The following is a 26756-nucleotide window of genomic DNA, read 5'->3' on the forward strand; positions in this document are numbered from 1 at the left end:
GGGCGAGGAATCCGAGCTAGACGTTGCAAGTTGTTATCTCCCTGCGGTATTTTCTTTATGTCACAGTTGAGGGTTGTGATAGTAGATGAATCATCACACGGATGGACCGTGCTGTGAGTATTATCACGTTGTTACTTCTCAGTCCGTTAAACGAATCAAAAGGTTCGATGCTGGAGGAATATATAAAAGTCTCTCAGGCGCCGAGCCTTACGCTCGAAGCGAGCGATGTCCAGATTCTACCTCCGTATTCGGGCTTCAGGTTATTAGCTGAACTCGGCGCTCGTACTGCAGCCATAGCGATAAGATCAGCCTCGATGAGATTCTCTTGCTTCCGAAGCGCTGGCTTGATCCGATCAGACTCGACTCGGCAAGTTTTGCTCACCCCTCGCTTTGTTATGTTCCATAAGTTCTCCATGCACGGCTAGACCATCTGCAAACATTTTTAATTTCAAGGACGACATCGGTATGTAGTCAGTCGTACAGTAGGAGGTCATACTGTCTCTACTGATCATTCAAGATCAGGTCGGCAGCTAGGTAGCGTGCGTGCCCACGAACGATCTCGCTAGATTCCACCTAAGGATAAGATTACCGTATCAAAGACCGTCAAGACCATACCGGTAGTCCTTGGTATGGAAATCGGCTATCAATTCAAGGTCCTGCGTCAGATGGCACGTACCATCATTTCATCAGGGGTGAGTAATTCTTGCTGGCACCAACAAATTCAAGAAAGATTCTCCGCGTTATATACTGATATCATGGCGCGTACTGCCATACCGCTTTTATTGCACCGGACAGTGTAAGTAAGTAGGCGATGCTCTCTGAATCCGTCCTTTATTAAATAAAGCCTTCTGGGACCTGAGCAAGCGAGAGAGGGAGAGAGCTCATAGTGGAGGTTCGAAATTTGATATAAAGCTGGTCAGGCCATCTCGCTTTGCAATCTTTATATTTACCTTTCAACTTTCTACCGATAAAAAAGCATGCACGGATCGATTTATTAGCACGCTGTAAATACTTAACAGCTCTTCTCGATCTCGTTATTCCTTTATTGAATATGTAAAATCAAGTTGAGACTAATAATGACAACATTGTTCGAATTTATTTTATTTTACATTTAGCGGCGATAGCCATTTAGTAGTACAATATCTTTTCCAGGATAAAGGTAAAATTGATCTTTTGCAGTAATAGGTTTGGCTCAGGAGGTTTTCTTTATGGTTTACGTTAAGAATTACACTTTTTTTTAACGTAGCTGCTGGCTGGCGCTAGTACTACGTAGCGGCTCCGCTATAACTTTAGCCGCGAAGCTTGCGGCTAGTCTTTGGCTTGCCGATGAGACCAATATCTTCGTAATAAGTCTTTCGATATGATTGCATAGCTCTCAGACTGGGTCGCATTCCAAGGCGAGAGGGAAAGTGTTCCCTTTTAGCTAGTATCAGAATATTCGCCACTCACGCGATCATTTGTTCGCTTGAATTCCATGCCCCTGATTTACTTAAGCGAGACCCTGAGTTTTGCCTTTCCGGACCTCCGTCGTGCAATCCTCGAAGGTATGCACTTATTAAATTTCCTATATAATACAAAGTTCCTTCTGCATCGCGTCTCCTCTTTATTACAAGGCCGGCTGAATCTTGCTATTCGCGGCATTGACCGCCTGCGCATGATCAAACACCAACGGCGTCGCCTCCTCCGCGTTGTTCATGTAGATCGTGAAGCCGTCGTTGGTACTACACCCAAAGCTCAACCCGCACAGCCCAAACTGCCAATACATGTCCGCCATGCCCTGTTCCAAGCTCAGCTTCTGCCACTCCCCCACAACCGCGACTCTCGTCTCGTTTTCCGGGGCCACTGTGCCCAGATTCGCGAGCCGCTCCGCAGGACCCAGCCACCCGTATTCCTCAAAGAGGACCGGCTTCTGCAACCGTTGCTGGGCGACGCCGTGATCGACAACCCAGGTGTTGGCCCACGAGACGGACTTGGACCACCAGTCCGGGTAGAGGTGGAAGGTGCCAAAGTCCATCTCGGGCAGCGCGAGCTCGGCGTAGAAGTCCCCGCCGTCGGCCCCATTGTACGCCCAATCGGTTGCGCCCTCCTCCAAGAAGCCGCCCTCGCCGCCCCAGGTCACCATGTGGTGCTCGTCCACGCTCTTGATGAAGGACGCTGTGTCGCGGTACCACGCTTCCAGGGTGCTTGCGGTGCAGCTGGTGCCGGGCGAGCGAGGCAGGTTCCGCGTCCCGTCCGCACCGCAGCGAGGCTCGTTCGCGAGTTCCCAGGCGAAGATCGCCGGGGAGTCCTTGTACCTCTCTACTACAGCTCCAACGTACGTCTTGAACGCGGCGATGATCTCAGGGGCGCGGTAGAAGTCGTCGTGGTATGTACCGCCTAGGTTGACGGTGTAGACATCCATCCCGCCGTAATCGGCCCAGTTATTTGTCAATGCCATGATGAGCTTGAGATCGTGGTCTTCCGCGAGCTGGACGATCTGATCCAGAACTTGGAGACCGTTAGGACCCGTGTTGATGGTCGCTTGGCCGTCTTTCCACGACTGAAAGTACACGGGAGTACCTTCTCCGTATTGCGGAAGGCCGCCGGGAGTATATGTTTCATTTTGATCGTTGAAGGCCCAGGTACGAATTACTCTCTGACCCGCCCGTCTAGCTTCTTTCATCGTTTGCTCGACGTCTGCTGGATTCTTTAGGGGGGGAAAAAACGTCAGCTCAGAAGCATGTTTTGAGAGGGGCTTCGTACATTGATGAACGGTAGCCAGTACGCGTTGCTCCCGGCGAAGAGGAATGGTTCGCCATCTAGCATGAAGTTTGGGCCTTGGGTATAAGGGAAACCTTTGGGGCGACTGCTATTAGATGTTGCGATGGCTTCAGATGCCAGAACGGCAAGAGCCGGAAATGCTATGAAGAGCTTCATTACAGCTACGTAGCCAGCTCAACTAAACAATTCATCTGGATGAAAATTGAGAGGAGGGAATAAGGGAGAGCTCCGTGCGAGAGATCGAGTTTATACTTCTACGGTGGCCCTGGAGACAGACAGAGTTCACGGAATGCGGCATCCGTCTCCTGAGCGCGGGGATTTCTGCAAGCCAAGGGTCCCTGAAGGAGGTTCAGAAATTGAAATTTCTAGACGCGGCAAAGGTACCGCGCAAACGCAGCAACATAGATCTCTCTCTCTCTCTCTGCCTACAACTTAGGTTCTGAGAAGCATATATGGCGTAGTCCCGCCGGGGACGCGAAAGCCGTGGCGCCAGCATTGATCAGAGCCATAAGATAGAAAACACTGTCGTTATGAAAGCCAAGCAAAAGCTCCAGAACGGATGAGCAACAAGAAATAAGGGTATCACATACAGCATCCTGGCCTTGACATAAAGCCAAATTGTCCTGCGCAAGTCCATGAATCACGGAGAAGATAACTGCAAGAAGTGAGTGTAGTAAAAGAGAGATTGGACGAGCTTCGACTAATATCTGATCATGCGGGTTCTCGAGTGAGTAGAGCCTTGATCGGTCGGTCTACATTAAATTCTCCCATCGTACAGCCCTTTTCATCGCCGCGAAAAGAAAATCTCAGGACGAGACTCACAAGAAACATATTTAAGTTGAAATTTAGATTGAGTTTCACACGGGAAACCAAACTAGTTGCCTCGCAGCAGCACTTATATACAATACAAAAGGTGATATGCAAAAAATTAGCTGCCAATGATCATAAAGCCACTACCAGCAATGACCCCACATATAACCAGCGCAGTCAATATTCCAGCTCCAACCCTATCCCCCGAGGTTATCTTCATCTCGGTGAGGGCTGCCACATCCTCCGGACTGTCTTGTCCAGCGTTGACGTTCCCCTCACTCGTACCCGTGCCCGCCACCAGACTCTTCCACGGCTGTGCCTGGTCTACCAAATTACTCTGTATGACCTCAAGTACGGCCATCTGCTCTCCGACCCCTAGACTGCCGTCGTTTTGCTTCAGAGTCCATTGCAGGCCACACTGGGTTCCGCTATCCCCGGCCGTGCATGTTTGGATGGCCGCCATGGCTGACGTCTTGATCTCTTTCATGATACCGTCATGCGTGTAAGGGGCAAGTATCGCGGTCGCAGCAAGTTGGCGGGAGAAGTACGCCTTGAAAGACCGCTGATCGACGTTGCAGCTCTTGACGGATTCGCAAGGCTCGTACATGATCCCCTCGGGATTGTAGAATAGCTTTGAAGCACCTTTGAGGCCGTCTATACGCTCTTTCCAGAGCGCGGAGCCGTTGGTCTGGTTAAGTGTTAGCTGTCAATCGACTTCTCCTGGACGTAGGAACCTACGAAGTTGTACATGGTCGCCGCCCCCATGATGAAAATCCCGGTATTGTAAGTCCATTTGTTGTGATCTTTCTCTGTGCAGTTGTCGGTGTTCTGCGACCCATCAAAAACCTCATACTTCTCGTTGAGGAGGCCAACTGCGCTCATCCAATCCCACGTCTTCACAGCCCAGTCTGCATAGGTCTGGTTTCCGGTGTAGAGCGCTAGTCGTGCAGCGATATTGAACAGGCAGCCGTTCGAAATGCTATTCTTGTATGTGTACCCGGCGTTGAAGGGGAAAATCTGCCATCGAAGCCCGCCTCCGCAAGTGGTCGTATCCCAGCGGGGGATCTGAGTATTGAAGACTCCTTGAACCAGCGCAAGCCACCCAGGCTGCCCTTCTGGAGGATCTTCAAAACCGGTCTCCGCAGCTGTCATTGCCGACATACCCCAGAAGCATTGATCATCGTTTCCCAGCGTTCTTGTTTGATTCAGCGGCATGAAATCCTCATTATCTCCGATCTGGTGCAGCAGGGCCTGCTTCGTAGTAGGATTGTATGTTGTGTCGCCTGTATAGTACCAGTAGTTGATCATGGTGCCGAACCTGCACATCCACTGTCAACACTCCCGAATCCTGCATTTCCCCCGTGGAGAGCTTACATTGCACCAGCCTCCCACCAGTAGTACGGATCGGGTAAGTTCCCAGGTGTGTCGCCAGTCCTGTTGCCCGTGTAATATGTCATCATGTCGTATGCCACGGTGCCGGCCGCATCGATGATCGATTGCCTCGAGTTGAGGTCCAAGGTAAGCGCCGCATCTGCTCCCGTCACGCATAAGCTCGCCGTATATATAACTGAACTCCACTTCATGGTATCGACTGTAGGAGGTGCCGGAAGATTAAAGATAGTAGATGGCTTGCCAAAGACCTCGAAGTTGTGGGTAGGATGAACTGATTGACCAACTCCGACCTGAAGATGCCGGCGGAAGGGTACGGGAGCGTGAAGAAGAGATGGTCAACGGTGGTGGTGGTTGTCGTTGTTGATGTTGTTTAGACTCGCGTTTGACGGGTATCGGATGTGATGCAAAGCTAAAACTTGGGATGGGATCGTCTGGGGCGAGGGAGTCGGGCGACTGAACTTGGGACCGACTCTGGGTTGGAAGTTTGGGGGGGGGGGGGGGGGGGGGGGCTGGTTGTGCCAAGCAAATACGGACCGCCTTCCAGCACAGCCATGATCTCTTCAGGCCCGCGTCGACTCGTCGTTATGAAGTGGCATTGTTTATTATGCGCAGCGCAGCGCAGCTCAGGGGACAGGGTGATCATGCCCAGACAGAGTCTTGGGCGTCCGAATTGGTAGGATCGGAGCCCTATCAAGAGTTTTGGGTGGGGGGCCAAGTAGAGGGAAATGGGATCTCGAGACGCCCGCTCGGTGTCTCACTCTGGGGCAAGCATCATTCGTACCGGGCTTTTCGTACTTGAAAGTACAAGTAAATCAATGGTGTGCATTGTTGGCTTGCTAAGACTGGCGATGGAGACGACGATGGTGATAAGTACTTATAGATGTTGGTGGTGGTGTTGGTCTTGGTCTTGGTCGTGGTGGGGGAGTTGGCGGAGAGTTGATGACGGGAGAACTCAGAACTCAGAACTCAGAACTCGGACTTCCGTAAGCTTCTTGGCGGAAAGTACCCGTCACGTGTACGTCACCCCTTTTTTGCTGCGGCGCATTACAGTACAGTAGGGAGAAGAAAGCGAAAGTGAAAAAATGACAGAATGGGAGGCAACAGCCACTACCTTTCCCAAGAAGGGCAGCCTACATACCGGTACGAAGTTCGGTATCAGATCCAAGAATCGGCTTCCTCATGGCAGGAATGAGCCACGGCAAAGCTCCCTTCCCTCGTGGCCGGCCACCTGACCCAAACACTGACCAAACGCTGCAGCATTTGGAGATGGATGGAGAACATCTGCCGGGAAGGCCGATTGTCTAGCACCACACGGCTCCTTGCCATAGAAAAAAGATCAGGCAATGCATTGAAGATACTCTATCATCGTCGCAACACTTCAACACAACACAGGCTCTTCCTTCTCCTGTTGTCTCGGGCTATTGTTGAGAACCAGTGGGAAAGATGGCAAGTGGTCGGGTGCATGAGCGCCTGGTTGACTTAAGCGATTCCTACCACCGTGCTTCTACTTCCTTCTTTCCACTGCTCATCTACTTGGTTTCTAGCAAATGCAGGAAATTCTGCTCGTCAGTTCTCGAGATCAACGAAATGTTCTGGGCCTACATGCTGCGCAGTCGTTTCCGGAAACACGGGCTTAGCCTTGACGAAGATTGGTATTTACGATTGATCAAGGACGATTTACCTGATTGATCGACCGCGTAGGGCAAGATCGCAATCATGGATTCATCTATTCTTGATCGGCCGTCCTTGCTCATCTACATCTCGGTTTCATTTCTTTTTTTTTTTTTTTTTCTGAGAACCTCCGTCTACAGATCGCCAAACCAAAATATCGGCGCTGGCTCCTACATCGAAGGCATATCTAGCGAGTGGCTATGAATATCCACCGTTGCTAGACGGCCGTCTGACGAAATTTAGCTACGCGTGGCATGGCTGAGCTCGCTCTCTACTGTATCAATACCCTTTTTTCGGAACGGGTCAATCGCCTCCGAACCCCGTAACCAAGCAGCAAGCTGATATTATCCCGATTCCCGCTCGCAACACTCCCTAGAAGTAGTATGATCAGTTCCAGGCGCATATCTGTGCTCTGTCTGCAGGTGAAGCAAAAGCTTCTTTTCGATATTTATAAATCCAAGCCTCACTTTAAAAATAACATGAGACGAAGCGGGACGAGACGAGACGAGACGAGACGAGACGAGATAACCGGGCTGAAGTCTAATTGACTCGCTACTATTACAGTCTAGTCGTGCCAAAGTCTTCGCCTTGTAATGGTCATTGTCATCTGATTTAGCGATTTACTGAGATGGTATAATCCGATGGCAAGCCGATTTTCCAGACGTGCTAGTCGCATATAGATATCATATCATTGTGCGATTAAGATAATTTAAAGTTGCGATTCTTCGTTGGTAGAGCGGAAAACGTGACTTGGTGATATCGTGGGTCGGTTGGTCGGTAGGTAGTGTCTTACTAGCAATTCTAGAGATAGGAGGCCCGAAGCCGTATTTAATAAGAAGTTGAGCCGGTAGACGCTCTAGACTAGCCCAACTCTGCGTTTTGGTGTTAGTGTGGATAGGTAGCTGTTGATCGAGATTAAGAATGCCGTCCACCGAGAGTGCTTTGAATCAAGGCCATCCATCTGCTTGGGTTGGATTTCAGGAGAGCGAATACGTGTCGTGGAATATCAAGTGACGGGCTGCAGGGTATTAGCAGGTTGTTTAATTTTCACTCACCGATCTTCACCGATCAACCCAAACTAATCTTCCAAGCTTGCATCCAATTTCTCATCGTCTTCCTGGATCCTGATCCGAAGTGCCATATCCGGAGTGTCTATGTTGTTTCGTAGCCACAAGCAGTGACATGGTCGTAAGCGCTCGCCCGCTGGCACACACTTGACCTGGTAATCCATTGCAGCGGGGACGTCGTCGCCAGCGTGCAAAAGTAATACGAAGGTGTAAGTACGGTAGGTAATGGAGATCTGGTTGACGAATCGCGCCCACACCGGGCTGAGCTCTCTCCATCCTCTGGCTAGCGCACAATATTATTTACGTGACGGATATTCGGGTCCCGGTATCTCATGGAAAGGCTTCGCGAGATTCGCGAGTCTCCCACCCCTTTACACATATTCGGAAATCGGAATGAGACAGAGAGAGAGAGAGAGAGAGAGAGAGATGCATGTTGGAGTTACGTACCGACAACTACATCTGCGCGCAATTGCGTCAGATATATGAAGGGGGTTTAATACCAGACGGGGCGGCCGAGTCAGAATCGAGACCTGGATATAGTCGTACACTTATGGAATTGCGTGTAAATACGGCGCGTATGCATGCGGTATATACGGAGCATGAACCACTACACTGTGATGAGGGTCTTGGTTGTCGGTTTCAGGTACCCGTGTCCGCGCGATAGAGTTTTGGCCATCGTGTTAAGGACTGCCGTACAACTTCAAGTATATGGGAGAAGATCTTGGCTCTGGAACGGCGCGCGAGACTGTCTCTTGAGGGAGAACAGTTTGTACCGGCCGGACTCTTGTCTTATTAGGATTGTTTGTATTATTAGTATTGTTAATATTATCAATATTATCTTTATTATCTGTATTATTTTTGTTATCAGTTTGAGTTTTATTATTAGTATTATCGTTGTTTTTATTGTTATTCTTCTTCTTCTTCTTTTTTCTTCATCTTGCTCCTCTTCTTCTTTCTCCTGGCAACGCTGATGGTCCGTCTACGGAGAATTGTTGAAGCGAGGCCAGGCCGTGGCTGTGTGTGTGTGGCTGATGATTCCGTCCCTTCGGAGCGGTGCAATAATCCGATTTCCGGATGCAAAAGTCGTGAAGGCTTGGCTTATTGCCGTGGCTTGGCTTCTCCGTATCGGACAGGGCTGGAGCTAAGTGGATCTCCCGCCTACGGAGGAAAAGGAGTACCGGTACCAGTACCGGTACTGTACTTCTACTATACAGTAGGTAAAGGGACTTTGAGTCCCCGTGCCCCGTGCCCCGTGACTTTGGTGCTGACGTCTTCTTGGCTTGTCCTCCGTCATAAATAAAAGGTAGAGTCCCCGGATCCAGTAACCTCGGTCGTGACGTCTGCTTGCCTTGCCAACCCCTCAACTGTTCGACCGACTGCCCGACTGACCGACTGACCGACTGACCGACCGACCGACCGACCGACCGAGCGAACCCTCCTCGACCTCTCAACATCGAGTATAAACGGAGGTATCGTGTCCGGTCACACCAATCCCCATAACCCCCGTCGGTCCTACAAGTACAGTCAGTCAGTCACTATGAAGATCGCTACCGTCCTGGCTGTCTTTGCAGGTACGTCCTTTGCTCTGGATAGAGTAAACCAAAGCAGAAGATCCCAACTCCCCTCCAACAACAGTACAAAGACAGAGACAGATCACTAATGAGCTGAATGACCAGCAACAGCCGCGGCAACAGCAGCTACCAACCCCTTCTCCCTCGCCCGAGATCTCTCCCCCCGAGCCGTCGTGGAACACGCCTTGAAGAGATCCTTTCCCAACTCTCCCTCGGGTGGCTACGCCCCTGCGAAGGTGGATTGTCCCTCGAACCGCCCGACCATTCGCTCCGCGCGCTCCGGCTTGTCGCCCAACGAGACGGCATGGCTCGAGCTACGCAGAAACAACACCATCGATCCCATGATCTCGTGGCTGAGTCGCATGAACATTAGTGGCTTCGACGCCGCGAGCTACATCAACACGCACCGTGCCAATGTGTCGGCGCTCCCCAATATCGCCATCGCCGTGTCGGGAGGGGGCTATCGGGCTCTCATGAATGGCGCCGGCTTCGTGGCGGCGGCGGACGAGCGAACTCTGAACTCCACAAACACGGGCCAGATTGGCGGGCTGCTGCAGGCAACCACCTACCTGGCCGGGCTCTCGGGCGGTGCATGGCTGGTGGGAAGTTTGTACACCAATAACTTCTCTTCCGTGCAGGATCTCCGCGATGGCTCCCCGAAATCCAACGTCTGGAAGTTTGAAAACTCCATCTTCGAGGGCCCTGATGGCGATGGGATCCAGCTGCTCGACACGGCCGACTACTTCTCCGACATCAATGATCAGGTCAACAGCAAGCGCGACGCGGGCTACAACGCTTCCATCACCGACTACTGGGGACGTGCTCTCTCCTACCAGCTGGTCAACGCAAGCGCAGGGGGCCCAGCCTATACCTTCTCCAGCATCGCTCTCGCGGATCAGTTCACCAGTGCCTCGATCCCTTTCCCCTTCCTCGTTGCCAATGGCAGAGCGCCCGGGACGACCATCGTTTCCATGAACAGCACCGTCTTTGAGTTCAGCCCCTTCGAGCTCGGCTCCTGGGACCCAGTTCTGTACGGCTTCGCGCCGCTCGAGTACACCGGCTCCAACTTCTCGGCCGGCGTCGTCCCCACGGGTGGGCAGTGCGTGCGCGGTTTCGACCAAGTCGGTTATGTGATGGGCACCTCCTCCAGTCTATTCAACGCCTTCCTCCTCAACATCAACTCGACCGCGATCCCCGCCTTCCTCCGCACCGCGCTGACCAACCTCCTGACCGACCTGGGCGAGGACAACAACGACATTGCGCAGTGGCAGCCAAACCCCTTTCTGAACTACAACAACGGCTCCACCATTGCCGCATCCGATCAGTTGACGCTCGTCGATGGTGGCATGGATGGCCAGAACGTTCCGCTCTACCCGCTCATCCAACCCCAGCGCAACGTCGACGTGATCTTCGCCGTCGACTCGTCTGCGGACACGACATACAACTGGCCCAACGGCACCTCGCTCGTCGCCACCTACGCCCGCTCCCTCAACACCGCCATCGAGAACGGGACTGCGTTCCCCGCCATCCCAGACGTCAACACCTTTGTCAACCTCGGCCTCAACAACCGTCCGACGTTCTTCGGATGCGACTCCGCCAACTTGACGGGCCCCGCGCCGCTCGTCGTCTACATCCCCAACTCCCCCTACATCACCTTCTCCAACGTGTCGACCTTCGACCCTGCTTACAACAACACGCAGCGGAACCTGATCATCCAGAACGGGTATGAGGGCGCTACGCTGGCGAACGGCACGCTCGATGCGGAGTGGCCGACTTGCATGGGGTGTGCCGTCATCGCGAGGAGTTTGGAGAGGACCGGGACCGCTATGCCTGACGTTTGCAATACATGCATGGAGCGGTACTGCTGGAACGGAACCACCGACAGCAGGACCCCCGGCATCGAATACACGCCGACGTTTAAAACTTCGGAGATCAAAGAAAATAATGCTTACGTAGTAGGACCGTCAATGTTCATTGTTGTTGCGGCCCTGGCTTCGGCCATGTCCCTGTTATAAGCTCGACAGTTCGGCTTCCCTTACGGCGTGCCGCTCTGCCTGCGCGGATGTAAGATGAGAGGGTGTAGTAGTAAACGGAAAAGGAGACACAAAATTTTGGGTTGGTTACGGGCTTTCTGCTTCTGGTTCTTTCGCTCGCGCCTGCATAGCCAGCTTCCAGCGTCCGTTTTGTTTTTCTTTCATTGTGTCTATGGCTCTGTTGAACCATATCATTTTTTGTCATCTTGGGTTCTTTTACAATTATAGATTTCTAGGCACGAACCGGCCGGGGCAGGACCAACTAGTTAGGATGAAGAATTATTAATAAGATTGAAATCAGAAGAAGAAGCTACGGTCGTTTCAAGAGCGCACTCAGACTTCTTGAAGTCATCTAGTCTGCTCGTTTGCTTACACACACACACATATATGATATGAAGGAGTTGGTAGAATCCAGAATGAAGAACGTGATAACAGTAAAAGTGACGGCGGCAACTTCTAAAGGATTTACCTCTCTTCTATAATAGAAAAGATGAGATCAGATTTCTTTTATGCATATATATATATACATATATATGTGAGTCCGTTCGTCTTCTTGGGTGTTTTTAATGTTTGTTATTTTTGAAATTACTACTAGGTCGTGAATATGTTTTGAATTAAGTAGCTGCTGACTGGCTGGTGATGGAGGCAGCAGCAGCCAAGGAGGAGGAGCTAAGGAGGAGAAGTAGCTAAGGAATAAGCCAAGTCAAGTTAAGCAACGTCGTCGCATCTTCCAAAGTAAATAGAGACGAAGAAGAAGAAGACAAAAGAAGGGGGAAAAAAAAACCTATTACAACACATCAAACTATTACGCATATCAAGTTCATCCCTTTTTGTTTTTTTTTTCTCTTCCCCTTCCTCTGATTCATGTTCAAGTCTCGCTCGCTCGCTCGCCCTTGCTCGCTACGTTAGTTCACCGGCAAATTCTTTCGCATCTGAAATGCATAGAGGGAGAGTAACGAATCTCATACGCATCCTAAACCAAACACCACACCCAGCCACCTGCCACGCCACGTTTCGGCTGCGCATGCCACGCGAGGCAAGGAGTGGATATTTTTTTCTCTATCCGATTCGATTCCGGGGGGTTTTTTTTTCCCTTCGCTATTCGATTATTATTATGTATGTTTATATGTACATTGAAATGGGATAGGTGGAGACACGTGACCTCGCTTATGGAGATGGGGGGAAAGGGGTAGTGGGGGTAGGGAAGAAAAGGTATGTATGTATATGTGATGAGTAAGAAAAATCAAATACGGCGTAGGTGGATGGATAGATGGATAGCTGGAAGAATGGATGAAGTCTGAAGTCTGAAGTTTGGAGTTTGAGACAAGTTTCGTCTCTTTTCTCTCTCTCTCTCTCTCCTTTCTCTCTATCTTTTCTATACAATGCGATCAAGCGAGTGGGTGTTGCGAGTAGGTGTTGCGGGAAAGCACTCAAGGCTAAGCGGGTTTGGACTCTGGAGCTTCAGAGACGCAGTTTGAGAAAGCTGGCTGGCTGGCTGGCCGGCTGGCATCGTAATGTATTGCCGGTCGCAGGTTTGCAAAGTTCGGCGCACTTCCAAGTCCTGACGTTTTGGATGCGAGCACCAGGCCACCGAGCGAAGAAGGACAACAAGAACATCAGACGGAGGAGAAGGCAGAGGTGATATATAACTGCCCTTGGCTCCCCCCCATCTGAAGAGAAGGCAAGATAAGGACAAGGAGCAGTATCTTGGAAAGATCTACTTGCAGTCGTTATTTTTCTTTTACACATTCCTTCTATTTTCCTTTCCTTTGGAAAAACCACTCTGAATACTTTATTGAATTCTTTTCAATCTTTGTTTTTCCCATTCCAAAACTTCCTCGCTCTCGATCTATCGATTTTCATCGATCCATATCGGTCGACCTACATCCCGTGCTGGACATTTCTTTTTAAATCTCGATTTTATCCTCTCGATCTTTTTTTTTTTGTTCATCTTTCCATCTATCATCCATTTATCCTCGTCTATCAAGTTTCTTATACACGCTCTTTAAATCTTATACCGAATTTTTGTTGTCTTTTTTATATTCCTTTTTTTTTCTTTTTCTTTTTTTTAGAGAATCTTTTCCTCCCGACCTTTTTCTCAGCTGTAACCGACAAGAATCCACGCAGATTTCTCTTCTCAATCAAAAACCATCACTATGAAAGGCTTTCTCTTCGTCGCCTCGCTTTCGCTCGGCGTGCAGGCAGTTTCCATCCCCATGGGCAAGGTCTCCAAGAGGGCGAATTACGACATGACCACAGGTACGCACCATCTTTCCTCTTTCCTTCCAGCTTTTCTCGCCCAGCTCGATCGGGGGGCCCGCGGTGGGACGTACGTGGTGGCTGACTGACTGACGGTGTGCGTGTACGTAGCGAACACCAACGTCTCTACCAATGTCGGCAGCGAGTCCGGCATCGCCACCCTGGCCGACGCGTCGCCTGCGCCCTTGAGCGGCGCGGGCGGGGCCAATACTATGTCGGAGATCAACTCGGTCGCCGGCAAGCACAAGCATATTGGGGGGATGGCGGCTCTGCTCGGGGCGTTAGAGGAGATGATGGGAAAAGGGTATGTTTTAGTTTCTTCCCCCAACCTCCCGTCTCTCTTTCGTCTTCTCGAGATTCGGAGGCCTTCTGGAGTTGTCCAAGTTGCGAAACTCCTGAAGCATGGAGTTGTTCAGAGTTGACTTTGATACAGTAAGAAGCATAAGCCAAAGAAGCATGGCAAGGACGGAAAGAAGCATAAGGGAGATTCCAAGCCTGGCAAAGAGCCAGAAGACGGACCCAAATCTGGCAAGGGAGCTCCGGGTGAAGGAGGGCCTGGGGAGGAGAAGCCTTGTCCTTGTGAAGAAGAGCCTGGAAAAGGGAAGCCTGGTAAGGGACCGCCAGGCGAGGGAGCACCTGGAGAGGGACCGCCTGGTGAGGGACCGCCAGGCGAGGGAGCACCTGGAGAGGGACCGCCTGGTAAAGGACCGCCTGGAGAGGGACCGCCAGGCGAGGGAGCACCTGGAGAGGGACCGCCTGGTGAGGGACCGCCAGGCGAGGGAGCACCTGGAGAGGGACCGCCTGGTGAGGGACCGCCAGGCGAGGGAGCACCTGGAGAGGGACCGCCTGGTAAAGGACCGCCTGGAGAGGGACCGCCAGGCGAGGGAGCACCTGGAGAGGGACCGCCTGGTGAGGGACCGCCAGGCGAGGGAGCACCTGGAGAGGGACCACCTGGTAAAGGACCGCCTGGAGAGGGACCGCCAGGCGAGGGAGCACCTGGGGAGGAGAAGCCTTGTCCTGGTGAAGGAGCGCCTGGTGAAGGAGCGCCTGGTGAAGGAGCGCCTGGTGAAGGAGCGCCTGGAGAGGGAGCGCCTGGTGGAGGAGCGCCTCCTGGCGAGGGGGCGCCTGGTGAAGGAGCGCCTGGAGAGGGAGCGCCTGGAGAGGGGGCGCCTGGCGAGGGAGCGCCTGGCGAAGGAGCGCCTGGCGAGGAGAAGCCTTGTCCTTGTCAGGAAGAGCCTGGAAAAGAGACGCCTGGGGAGGGAGCGCCTGGAGAGGGGGCGCCTGGCGAGGGAGCGCCTGGTGAAGGAGCGCCTGGAGAGGGAGCGCCTGGGGAGGGAGCGCCTCCTGGCGAAGGGGCGCCTAGCGAGGGAGCACCTGGCGAGGGGGCGCCTGGGGAGGGAGCGCCTGGAGAGGGAGCGCCTGGGGAGGGAGCGCCTCCTGGCGAAGGGGCGCCTGGTGAAGGAGCGCCTGGAGAGGGAGCGCCTGGGGAGGGAGCGCCTCCTGGCGAAGGGGCGCCTGGCGAGGGGGCGCCTGGCGAGGGGGCGCCTGGCGAGGGGGCGCCTGGCGAGGGGGCGCCTGGGGAGGGGGCGCCTGGGGAGGGGGCGCCTGGCGAGGGGGCGCCTGGGGAGGGGGCGCCTGGAGAGGGAGCGCCTGGAGAGGGAGCGCCTGGGGAGGAGAAGCCTTGTCCTTGTAAAGAAGAGCCTGGAAAAGAGACGCCTGGTGAAGGTGGAGCAGAGCCCGGCAAGGAAGCGCCCGGTGAAGGCGAGCCCGGTGAGGCAGGGTCTGGTTATGAGATGTCCGGAAAGGGACCCAAAGGAACCCAAGAGCCAAAGCCGGGAAGCGGGACTGAGCATAAACCTTCGTCTGTGTCGACGGACAAGCCTGCTAAAGCGGGTGGATTGGCGGGAAGCGAGACTGGGCCTAAGCCTTCGTCTGCGTCGACGGGCAAGCCTGCTAAAGCGAGTGGATTGACGAGGAAGTCGAGAGCTGAGCAGAGGAATGTGGTCGATAGGGTAGTGAAGAGGGGGTTTGGGCAGATGGTTAGAAGAAGAAGATAAGAATTTGTATGATGTGATGGAGGCTGGGGAGAAGAGGGGGAGTGAACAAGACTTAGCTTTTAGGGTAGACCTTGTTTATGAGAGGGGATTGGATAGAAAATGAAAACGTCAAGAGCTGTTAGAGCCGATGAGATACGCTTGCATCTTTGATTTATGAGCAATACATAAATCTTTGCCTACCCAACTAGAACTCTCCTCCAGGCAACATATACATGGACATGCAGCATGGAAGACACGCCAAAGGTGGTATGGAAGGTAAGGCTTCATGCAAACAAATGCTATCTGTCTTGCAAAACATGCGAATTGAAACAGAAAATAGCAGGAAATCAGATTTTGATCTGGAGCGTATTTAACATTGAGGATGCTGACTCTTTGTGGCCATGCATGTTTTCTGAAGAGAGAAATACCCATGGTGATACAGCAGCCTAAGGAGAGGGAAATGGCAAAGATGGAACAAACAGATGGCGGAAATCCAATACACGAGAAAGGGAACAGGAATAGAAATATACATGCCATATGATGATGGATCAGCATAGAATGTAGAGAGTACAAGTGCCTTGCTGGGCGCGTGCTCAGCATAGCGATATTTTTGATACAGAGCAACGAACATTTGAGAAGAAAGAAGAATGTATGCATGAAGAAGGTAACATCACTAGCAAATATCCAGCGATCCTTCATGAGGTACCAATCTGGATGCTGCTCCCCACCGCGACGCCGGTGGCCAGGTCCATCTTATTTCGTCGGAGGGCTGAATCCACGCCATTAAAGTGTTCGGCAGTAAAGGAAAAAAAAAGAAAAAGATGCATTTTGACAGTTGGCCCTCCCTCAGTAACTTCGCATCCTTATTGTTCCTAGATGCAGCTCGATGTAAAAAAACGCCGGCAAGTGGAGCGTCGGTCGGATGATACCAGGATTCTGGTCGGCCCAAATTAAGCGGTATTTGGTATCACGTGGATGTTGACATGGCAACTGGCGATGTTTTCGTGCTAGCCCTGATAAACAAATCAATCAGCCGAAATACAGCTTCAAGGTGCGACAAATATCCTCGCCTCATCCATCTCTCTTCCTCGTTGCACCAATGTAAAACCACTGCAACTTCATATTTGCCAACATACATACCCATACTAACAACACCAGCAACAACACTCCTCACCATGGACCAGTCCCCGCCCAAACGAGTCACACGCGCCCGGGCCGCTGCAAAGTCAACAGACACCCTCGGCATCAAGACGGCCAGAATCGCGACTGCCGCCTCGAAAGCCAAAGTCACAGTCACCCGCGCTGCTTCGACAACCAAGCGAAAGACTCGATCCGAGGATGTGGACGGAGAAGAAGAACAAAAACAACAACAACAACAACAACAATCCCAGCCCCAACCAGATGAAATAATCGAACCAGCACCTAAATTCACGCGCGGGCGTCCCAAGAGAAACACTCAACCCGCGCCGGGACAGGAATCCGAGCCCGAGATAGCGATGAACGATGCACCAGTGCGCCCAAGTCGAGGTCGTCCCAAGAAGAATGCCGATGTAGATACTCCCGCCCCCGAGCCTGCGAGGGCTTCACGGGGACGCCCGAAGAAAATCGATCTTCCTGTTGAGAATTCTATCGCCGCCGTCGAGGAACCACCCAAGAGACCTACAAGAGCTCGAGCTACAACCGTCAGCAAAGTCGTTGGTCCAAAGAAGAGCGTCAAGTTCGAAGAGCCCGACAAGGAGAACATCGTGCCCGTCAATCTCAACGCGAAAGGCAAGAAGGCCGTGCCTGCTACCGGTCTACGAGCCAAACCCGTCCGAAAGCCCGCGGCTGGGACTACAGCGCGCACCACTCGTGGCCGGGCAAAAGTCTCCGCGGAGGAGAAGTCATCACCACTGAGTCCTAAAAAGGCTACACAGGTGGGCAGCTCGAGAGATGCCGTCTCGGAAGACGAGTTGGCTACAACCGAGAAGACGCCCATGAAGCTGCTCATGAAGAGCCCGGTCAAGGCTCCTGGAAGCGTCTTCGGCACGGCAAAGAAGTTAGATTTATCTTCTACAAGCAGTTCTATCACGGCCAGCAGAGCCACGACCCAGGATCTGAAGGGATTCATCGCCGCCAGTCCCGCACGTCGCCCTCCCCAATCACCGTTTAAGGATTCCTTCAAGACGTCTACTCAGAAATCCACCACCATGGGCAACTCGATGCTCCAGTCCCCATTCAAGCTCTCACTCCCAGCGCTAAAACCTACCCAAGACAATACCTCATTCAAAGCTTCGCTACTCCAATCGCCTGCCAGACGTCCACAATCACCTACCAAGGTTGCAGAGAATGGTTCTCCCACCAGATCTACCAGCAATAACACACTGCTTGCCGGGACACCCAAGGTCAGCACATTCAAGATCTCGAGATTTGCTACGCCTAGGACTATCGATAAGAAAATTGTTCGCACTGCATTAATGGGCCCACCCACTCTGCCTGTCTCTACTGGAAGCCCTGGGGTGTCGAATGAAGATTCGGAAGATAAAATGATGGTCCCTGAGCCAAGAATGAATTTCAGTGGCCGTCTCTCCTCTATTACGCCTCGAGAGGTAGATCCAGAATTGGTAACGTCCGAGCCCACTGCTGAGGAGACCGCCAGTGCCGAGACTGAGGATATCACGTCTGTCGTCGAAGCTGAGCAGGATGTCGTGTCTGTGCCCGTTGGAGGGATTGATACAGTCGTTGTCGAGGACTCAGTGGACCACAGCACAAGCCTAGCCGCGTCTCCTCCAAGGAACAGCACTGGGTTCTGCGGTGCCTTCGCTCTTCGTGACGAGAGTCCATTCGATGACTCGGACTCTGAGGATGAGCTTGCCTCTGGATCTGCCAACTATTCGCCTATACCAATAGCTGCCTTCAACAGCCCCCTTGATTTTGCCTCGTCGCCTGCAACACCATCCCCATTCAAGGCAATGGCGAAGACACCAAAGACTGCTGCTTCTCAGCGGTCAGCATACAAGGATAAGATCGGGTTCACACCTCTTGCTAGACAGCTCAGCGACTGGATGGCGGCTAGCCCCGAGAAATCGGACAGCGAGCAATGCGTCGACAAGGACGACACCCCTGGTCCATCACCATCCAGGAGCAAATTCTTCGAGGATGAAATGGCTATCCGTGATGAGCTATCAGCTGACCCCGAGGTGGCAAACGAGGAGCCTGACATTTTGGCAGAGAACTTTGAGCCTGTCCAGCTTGACGAGGAAGACTTCGCACTCGCTCATGAGGCCGACGAGATGTCTTTGTTTGAGCCTGATGAGGTTGACCCTCATGAGCAAGAGGAGATGTTTGGGTATTCTGACGTTGATGAGCTGCAGGGCGAGCTGGCCTTCGCAGACGCTACTTTGACGGTGGTCAACCCAATGGAGGCTGGCGACCCAGCAGCTTTCCAAGAATATGCGAATGCTGTCAACGAAGATGAACACGATGCGTTTCAGCCTTCAGCAAGCGAGTTCGAACACGATGAATCCACCATGACCCAGGAGCCGGATGTTGCTTCTGTTCACAATGAGTCAACAACAGTACAAGTTCCTATCTTGGACCCGACTGAGCCGGAAGCTCCTCAGCCCCAGGGCTCTATCGTGAAAGTAGATGAGCAAAATGTGCAACCCATCGCTGAACCTGCCCCGTCAGAGGCTAGCCAAGAGTATGGCGATGAGAATGCCACTCCAATTGACCCCCAGCTCCCTGCCCTTACTGCCCCAGATTCACCTGCTCCACGAGCATTCTCAACTCCGAAGCCAAGACGTGTTCTGGGCGAGCGAGACTGCCACACTGTTTTCAAGGTTCCTCTCAAAGCTGCCGCTGAAGACTCGCCAATGCGAGCTTCCCCGGTGAAGCGGAGTGCCAGCATTTCTCGACTACCATCTCAGCGACCAGCAGGCACCCAATCTCGCAGCAACACCGTCATCTCGTACTCACCTACCAAGAAGACACCTGGAACCCAATCAAAACAGCAGAGCGAGGATGTGGTCACGCAGAAAGGCCTTGCTACTCCTTCGAAATCTGCTGCCTGGTCCAGCATAGGTACTCCAGCCCGTACTCCTCGCCGCGATATCGACACTTCTCTACTGAAGGGTGCTGTTGTCTTTGTCGATGTTCACACGAGCGAAGGTGCTGATGCCAGCGCTCTCTTCACTGAGCTCCTCACTCAGATGGGTGCCAGATGTGTCAAAACGTGGAGCTGGAATGGCAATGCCGAAGACATGAGCAAGATCGGGATCACCCACGTCGTCTTCAAAGATGGTGGAAAGCGCACTTTGGAGAAAGTAAGGGAGACCAACGGAGTCGTCTCGTGTGTGGGTGTGGGATGGGTGCTAGAGTAAGTCTTGTGTTGAATTTGATCCTGAGACGTACTAACTCTGCCAGTTGTGAACGTGAGAACAAATGGCTCGATGAGTCTGTATACTCCGTCGATACCCAGAACGTTCCTCGAGGCGGTGGCCGTCGTCGTAAGAGTATGGAACCTCGGGCCTTGGCCAAGATGAACGGAGAGCTCTTGTCCGCCGCCACACCAGGTCGGAACATGTCTCCCACGAAAGAGTTCCTTCACTTCCCAGAAACTCCAGTCACCAGCAAGAGTCGCCGACGCGAGTCCGTCCAGTGGGTTCGTTCGCCTGTATCTTCATTGACGGGGGAAGTGGATGACCAGACCCTCATTCTCTCGCCCGTGCCGGCCACTCCTGCCCCGGAAACTATCTCTGCTTACGGGAAGGACGGCTTCTATGGGGAAGACACCCCTGTTGGTCAATCGCCGTACTATTTGCAGCAAGCAGACTTGATGCAAAGGACTGCTCCCGCTGGCAGACGTTATGTCGATACCGAGCAAGATGAAGAGGGGAGTAAAGCCAGTATGGGCGCAGGCTTGTTGAGCGAAAAGAAGGATGAGAGTGTTATGATGCGGTTGATGGCTGCGCGGAGGAAGAGCTTGCAGTGGGCTCCTAAGGTCGGGAGTCCGCTTGCTAGGGGAAGTTTGTTTTAGGGCTGTGTCCGACCTGGATTGCAAAGGAGGAGTATTGATGGTGAACTGAGGGCTAATCTGGGCTTACTTTGATTTTGACTTGGTTTGGGTCGGTGTTGGTAGGGGGATGTCTTGGGTCTCGCGCTTATTGCTGTCGAGTGTAGTAACGTAAATTGTGGTTACTATTGGATCAACTGCAAGATATACAGTACCTTGTGATCTTTTTACCTCGTTGTTCATCGTGTATGCTCTTTTTGTTCGTGCCATGATCGGTTATTTCGTTATGTTGGATACGCCACAGAAATAGATCTCTGGCCTTTCGTGCTGGCTCCCTCTACATCAAACTGGGCAGGAAGCGTTCTCTGCGGCAAATTATTCAGGAATTAATAAAATCCCGTTCTGGAGCTGAAAACCCAAATGCAAGCTTGTCAATTTAAGATAACAGCGTCAATCTTTTGTGAGTCGCTATCTTGCTTTCCTTTGTGAGTCGCTATCTTGCTTTGTGTCAATCCTTTGTGAGTCGCTATCTTGCTTTGTATCATCTTCGGAAAGTCCCGTCTGATCTTCTTGCACTGTATGTACGAGCCCTCTCAATATTGCCTTGCCTTTGTTGATAAGAGGTGGAGAATATGGCATGGAACTACTTTGTGGTTGGCAAGGTCGTATTTATCTATCTATCTATCTATACAGACGGACATCTATCCTACCTGTCTGGGCTGGCTTAGCTCGCAAAAATAAATTACTTCTCCGTGTCTCCTAGTTATTTTCTGTTTTTATCAGTTTCGAGTTGTTGCTGACTGCAGAAATGATGAGATTACAAATCAAATAATCATCTGATCGAGTTTGTCAGCCCACGAAGGAAGGCGAAAACGCCTCCCTCTCTTCACCCCAAGCTTCACAGATGATTATTGGCATCACACAGCTGTGGAAACTGACTACTGGAGACTCCTCATCCTTACTCGCCTGCCGCAGTATTACCTCTTGAGTGCAAGTTGATGGGAAGTTTTCCCCCGAAGCTCTAATTGTAAGCAACTTGCAAACCGATATGTGTGTTATGTGTAAACGAGATAAGCGAGCCAGCTGATTCGCTTCGTTTCTATGTCTATGTAACCTCGTGTTCGGTGTTTGCGCGATGAAGTCTAAGAATAGGAGTGATATCACACCCTCGGGTGTATTTTGGTAAGCATCTCGTGTTCAGTGTTTACTATTCAGCGCCTGTGATAATGTGGTAGTGGTGTATATAACAGAAGGTACAGCCCAGCAGAAGACCGACACAATATACCAACAACAAACATAGACAGCCACACGATACAGGACTCGTCAGCCCGTCCTATACCTCTCAAATTAAGATCAACCTCCAAAAAAAAAAAGTAAAACCAACAACAACATGCGTTTCTCAGATCCCAGCTCGGCCAAGCTCCTCCTGGCTTTTACCCTCCTACCCTCCACCCTAGCCATCATCACGGGGGTAACGGCGCCCAGCACCGTCTACGCCTACAACCCGTTCAACGTCACGCTGACGACCTCCAACTACATCCAGTCAGTCTACGACGTCGCCGTCGCCTTCGGCGTGGCCAACGCTCCGGGCTTCCCCGGGTCGCTGGGCAGCGTCGTCGCGACGGCCTATCTGGGGCCCACCAAGTCGAACGTATTGACGCCCATCAGCTTCAGCGTCACGCTGCCCTCGGGGACGGGGAACGGGCCTCGCGTCCTCAGTGCAGAGGTCTTTAGTTTGTTCGGCGCGGCTTATTCGGGGGTGGTTACGACTTTCAATACGACGATTAACGTGGCTGGGTTTTGATATGGTGTGATGTGGGGAAGCTGTTATGGAATTTTGAGAAGACCGGCATTAGGGATAGGTATGTTGAAGAGAGGCATTGTTGATGGAAGATGTTTCGGCTGTACCTTGGACACTTGTCGTTGTGATGCACAGCAGTCTTTTAAATATTGGCATGGGCGGCGTCCACAATCATTTTAGTCTCGGTATGACTTGAGGCTGGGCGGCGGCACTATATAATTTGGTTACATTTTGAATACCGTAACTGATATTTATATGTAGTGAATTTTATTGCTCCTGTCTTAATTGCCAGTCTTGGCTGCTTCCCAAGCATTATAGGCCAAAAGGTCTATCATCCTAAGTATACTACTATATGTGAGGAGATTGCCAGGAGTGCTTGGGCCAAAATCATGGGTACAGCCAAATCTTACCGACTTGCTTGAAATTTCAATCTGTACATGTTGGAACTAGCATTCAGCTTGGTTGACTACACTCAGCTGAATCAACTCAGTCAAATAAGTCAAACAAGTCAAGTCACGTAGATACCCGTTTGTACCTTCCGTTTGCATCGGTAGCTATAAGAAGCTACCACCTTACGTACTTAAGAATACATGCAATACCAATTGAACACACTTATACTTTGAATACGTATTCAACTTTGCATCATCACACTTGTAATACTAACACTGATCAGTAGTTTACTTCACAAACCACAAACAGCAAAGTAACTCTTAAAAGAGGCAACTACTTAAATAAAAAAGACGATTTTTCTTAACACGAGGATCGCTTTGCTCTTTAGAATACTTTTACGCTAAGAAAAGAACTTGATCTTTTTGTTTTCGTTATAAACTTACGAGCTTAAAAGCGATACTTGTTCAATTGCGTCTATCACGCAAATTCATTTACTTACTCTTACGAAAAACTTACCACTTCTTTACAACCTTTTTACTATACCCTTTTTACGATACCTTTTTACGATATCCCTTTTATAACATATCACTTATTCCCGACTATATAAGCTTTAAAGTCGACGAAGAGGCTTAAGAAAGAAAATTCGATCTTGCAAACACAGAAAATACTATAGAGATCGTAAACGGTTACATCCTCTTAATGCTTATCGGTTACGAAAACGTCTATCGATACTTTAAAGCTAACTTAAAAGAATTGTTTTAAGAAGATTTCGAAAGCTAAACACAAGATACTTTTGTATTAGCTACGAAGATATGCTGCAAAAACCTTTAACGCTATCTACTCTTAAATAGCGTGCTAATCAAGCTTGTCAGTACTAGTATACTTTATAAGAAGGTATTCATAGATGTCCTTTCGGACGACAAACCCTTCGAATAGACCTTAGACTCGCAAAAAGCTCTAGAGAACTTGAATAAAAAGATAGAATCCGAGAAAAGAGCTGTATTTGCTCTTTCTCTTTTTTTTTTAAACTAGCAACCTCCGCCTCCTCTTCCTTTTCCTCTTCTTTCGGACCACACTCAATTGCAACAAACACTATAGACACAGTTCCTTACTTTACACTAATTCAGTTGGAACTCTTTTAACCTTTTCAACCCTTTCGGTAATGGCTTACCACCTCCCTTTCCTCTCTCAAGAGGTAGCGGCGGCGGTAGCGGTAGCGGTAGCGGTGGTATTAGTCTTCTTCCTCTTCTTTTCCTTCCTCCTTAAGCTAATACGAGCGCTTTCAGCAAACCTTTAAGTGACCTACTTAAAATTTACGTAGATAAAAATAAAAAGTTTAGTAAAAGCGACTACGACGTTCTTAAGGACAAATTACTAATATTCTATAATTATTATAAGATAGTTAGTCTCTTTTAAAAGCCTTTAGCTTACGCTAAAGCCTTTTTTATTATGCTTAAAGACTAAAGCAAATACTTACTTTTACACTTTCTTATATAATAAAGGTTTAAGATTTAAAGAGATAGTTAATCTCTTGAAGATGAAGTTCAAGATTAAAAAAAGCACTTAAAAATACTTATTTAAATAAAAAGAGACTACTTTTAAGAGGATTGCTGCTTTACACCTCGAGAAGACTAAATTAAAGGCCTTAGACGTCATGATTAACAAATTAACCTTTTTACAACGCAACTTACTTTTTATATATTACGATAACAAATCAATTAAAGATGCTTTTTTTAGCGCTGTAAAAAAGATCTCCGAATGCGCTTTAGTATTCTATAAACCTGCTCTTACCTTCGAAGCCTTTACTTTAAAGCTAAAATCAGCAATTGCAACCGCTTTAAAGCAAGCAAGTGCATTAACATTAAGTTTTTATACTTATAAATTATAATTCACGAATAAAGAAGACGAGATCAATAATTCTTTATATACCGACCGGACTTACGAAAGTAGCCGCGTTAGCAAAAGCTATCGCAATAAAAGAAGTGCTAAAAGAAGCTTATATAAAAGCTGTTAAGGTAATAGACCTTCCGAAAAAAGCTAATTCAATAACGGTTTCTAAAATAGCAAAGGTTTATATAAAGCAGGTAAAACAAATAGAAGTAGTGATATTATCGACAAAGCTTATTACGTTTGCGGAAAACCTTTTTGTTAGTTTATAAAGCATACGAAAGAAGAACGCAAAATCGCCTTCGATAAGTTTAAGCGTCAAGCATACTATATGCTTGAATACGAAGCTATAAAAGAATCTTATTGCGTTTTTTTAGTTTATTAAAAAAGAGTAGAAAACTTCGAAAATAAGTCGGAGCAAAAGCTAAAGTATTTGCTACTTAAGAATTAGCAATTAGCGCTCGAGATACTACTATCTCTCGAGCACTTTATTAATATTTTCTACACTTTAATTAAGAAGATTAATAAAAGCGAAGTAGCAGCTAAATTGACTAACTTATCAACTTACTACGCTTTTACAAAATCGGACTTATACGTATCGATTCCTTACGTTCCACTTTCGAAGTGCTTGCTTAACGAACGTTACGATTTAAAAGTATTCTACGGAATTATCTTTAATACAAGCGCCGCTTTTGTTTCTTCGACGAGCGAAAAGCAAGTAAAAGCTTTAAAGAAGTTACTTTCCGACTTTAAGATTAATACCTCGACTATTACTAAAAGCATTCGTTTCGGAAAAAGAGAACTAATAATGATCAAAACTACAATCGATATTAATACACCCGTAAGCTTGATTTCTTTTAGTATCGTTCTTGTTAATACACCTTTCTTGCTATGCTTGCAAAATATAAACCGCTTAAGTGTCATTTTTAACAACGTCTTAAATAAGTTGATCTAAAGTGTCGGTATATCCATATCGACCTTAGCTAGCTAGTAGTAGTAGTTGGGGAAGCTCACCCGTGAACCATGGTTCACGGGCCACTTAGCATGCTTCGCTTAGCATGTCAGCAGTCAAAGGACCTTTAACTTAACAAGTAAGCTTATTAGTTAGCTAGTGCACGTGATTCCTTCTAATCCTATAAAAAGAATCAGTTCTTTTGAGCATTAAAGAGCAGACAGAATTCAGATACTTTATCAACCGAGTGTTTTGCAATTGCAAGTACTTTAACGAACGTTACGATCTTACGAATATATATTCTTAATCGCTTAAAAGCAATCCAATACTAATTAATAATTGATTTACTACTAAGTGATCAATCACAGAGAAGCTAAGAATACTCTATAGCGAAGATACTTTATTACTACGATACTTCTTTTCTTTTACAATAGAAGAGCGATTCCGTATTAAGTCGCTTGCTTATACTACCGATTTTTCTTTATTCTTATGAAAGAGTGATTCCGAACCAAGTCACTTTTATACAACTTTTAACGCTATAAGAGCCGCGCTTGCTACATATAACAACTTAATTAAATTTAGATCGACTTATATATAAACAGATAATAATTATAGCCGATCGAGCAACTAAACCTTCGAGTAAAGAGTTTAGCCGACAAAGAGCAAGGTATTATACTTTTCGAGTCTTATCACTACTTACGGAACCTTTAACTATTCAACTAAAAGAACTATTATACTTAAGGCTTTTAAAGCTATCGGAAAGGCTAGATAACGAGATATCGAGCATCTTATTTGACTTAAATAAACTATTATTGTAGAAGGAAAGAGCTCCGACATATACCTAACGTTAAATCAAGAGATATATATGAATATAGCTATGGTAGAATCGTAAGTGAATAAAAAGAAAGAAAGAGGACGATCGAAGGATACTCGAATATGTGCTATAAGTACGTGTATTGTATTGTGTAGTGATATAGTGCTAGTTTAAAAAGAAACTAATTACTCGTTTATATAAGAGCTTGCACGTGATTTAATTACGTGACTTAACTACGTGCTTAACAAGGCTAAGGCATGCAGCGCATTTACGTAACAAAAGTGCTTAGCATTAGTATTATATATATAGACAAAACAAAT

The 26756-nt window shown here is 49.3% G+C and overlaps 6 protein-coding genes across 6 annotated transcripts; 4 read left to right on the forward strand and 2 right to left on the reverse strand.

Annotated features, from left to right (window-relative positions):
- Window positions 1-1606: 1606 nt before the first annotated feature.
- Window positions 1607-2916, reverse strand: L3040_005088 (uncharacterized protein; the record flags this gene model as incomplete). Its single annotated transcript, XM_007296213.2, has 2 exons — window positions 1607-2686; window positions 2743-2916. 2 exons carry the CDS (start codon window positions 2914-2916, stop codon window positions 1607-1609), a joined length of 1254 nt encoding a protein of 417 aa, XP_007296275.2.
- A 772-nt stretch (window positions 2917-3688) lies between these two features.
- Window positions 3689-5153, reverse strand: L3040_005089 (uncharacterized protein; the record flags this gene model as incomplete). The annotated part of the gene is made up of 3 exons (XM_007296214.2): window positions 3689-4258; window positions 4309-4888; window positions 4945-5153. 3 exons carry the CDS (start codon window positions 5151-5153, stop codon window positions 3689-3691), a joined length of 1359 nt encoding a protein of 452 aa, XP_007296276.1.
- Window positions 5154-9237: 4084 nt separating this feature from the next.
- L3040_005090 (uncharacterized protein) lies at window positions 9238-11286 on the forward strand (the record flags this gene model as incomplete). The annotated part of the gene is made up of 2 exons (XM_066157212.1): window positions 9238-9271; window positions 9383-11286. 2 exons carry the CDS (start codon window positions 9238-9240, stop codon window positions 11284-11286), a joined length of 1938 nt encoding a protein of 645 aa, XP_066011533.1.
- A 2174-nt stretch (window positions 11287-13460) lies between these two features.
- On the forward strand, window positions 13461-15620 carry L3040_005091 (uncharacterized protein; the record flags this gene model as incomplete). Its single annotated transcript, XM_066157213.1, has 3 exons — window positions 13461-13563; window positions 13675-13867; window positions 13997-15620. The coding sequence occupies 3 exons, from the start codon at window positions 13461-13463 to the stop codon at window positions 15618-15620; spliced, it is 1920 nt and encodes a 639-aa protein (XP_066011534.1).
- Window positions 15621-16774: 1154 nt separating this feature from the next.
- L3040_005092 (uncharacterized protein) lies at window positions 16775-20616 on the forward strand (the record flags this gene model as incomplete). Its single annotated transcript, XM_066157216.1, has 2 exons — window positions 16775-19956; window positions 20004-20616. 2 exons carry the CDS (start codon window positions 16775-16777, stop codon window positions 20614-20616), a joined length of 3795 nt encoding a protein of 1264 aa, XP_066011535.1.
- A 1366-nt stretch (window positions 20617-21982) lies between these two features.
- Window positions 21983-22396, forward strand: L3040_005093 (uncharacterized protein; the record flags this gene model as incomplete). Its single annotated transcript, XM_007296217.1, has 1 exon — window positions 21983-22396. One exon carries the CDS (start codon window positions 21983-21985, stop codon window positions 22394-22396), a length of 414 nt encoding a protein of 137 aa, XP_007296279.1.
- Window positions 22397-26756: the final 4360 nt, after the last annotated feature.

This window comes from Drepanopeziza brunnea (assembly GCF_022702325.1).
Source record: "Drepanopeziza brunnea f. sp. 'multigermtubi' strain 214-2 chromosome Unknown ctg8, whole genome shotgun sequence".
In the NCBI taxonomy this organism is placed as follows: Eukaryota; Fungi; Ascomycota; class Leotiomycetes; order Helotiales; family Drepanopezizaceae; genus Drepanopeziza; species Drepanopeziza brunnea.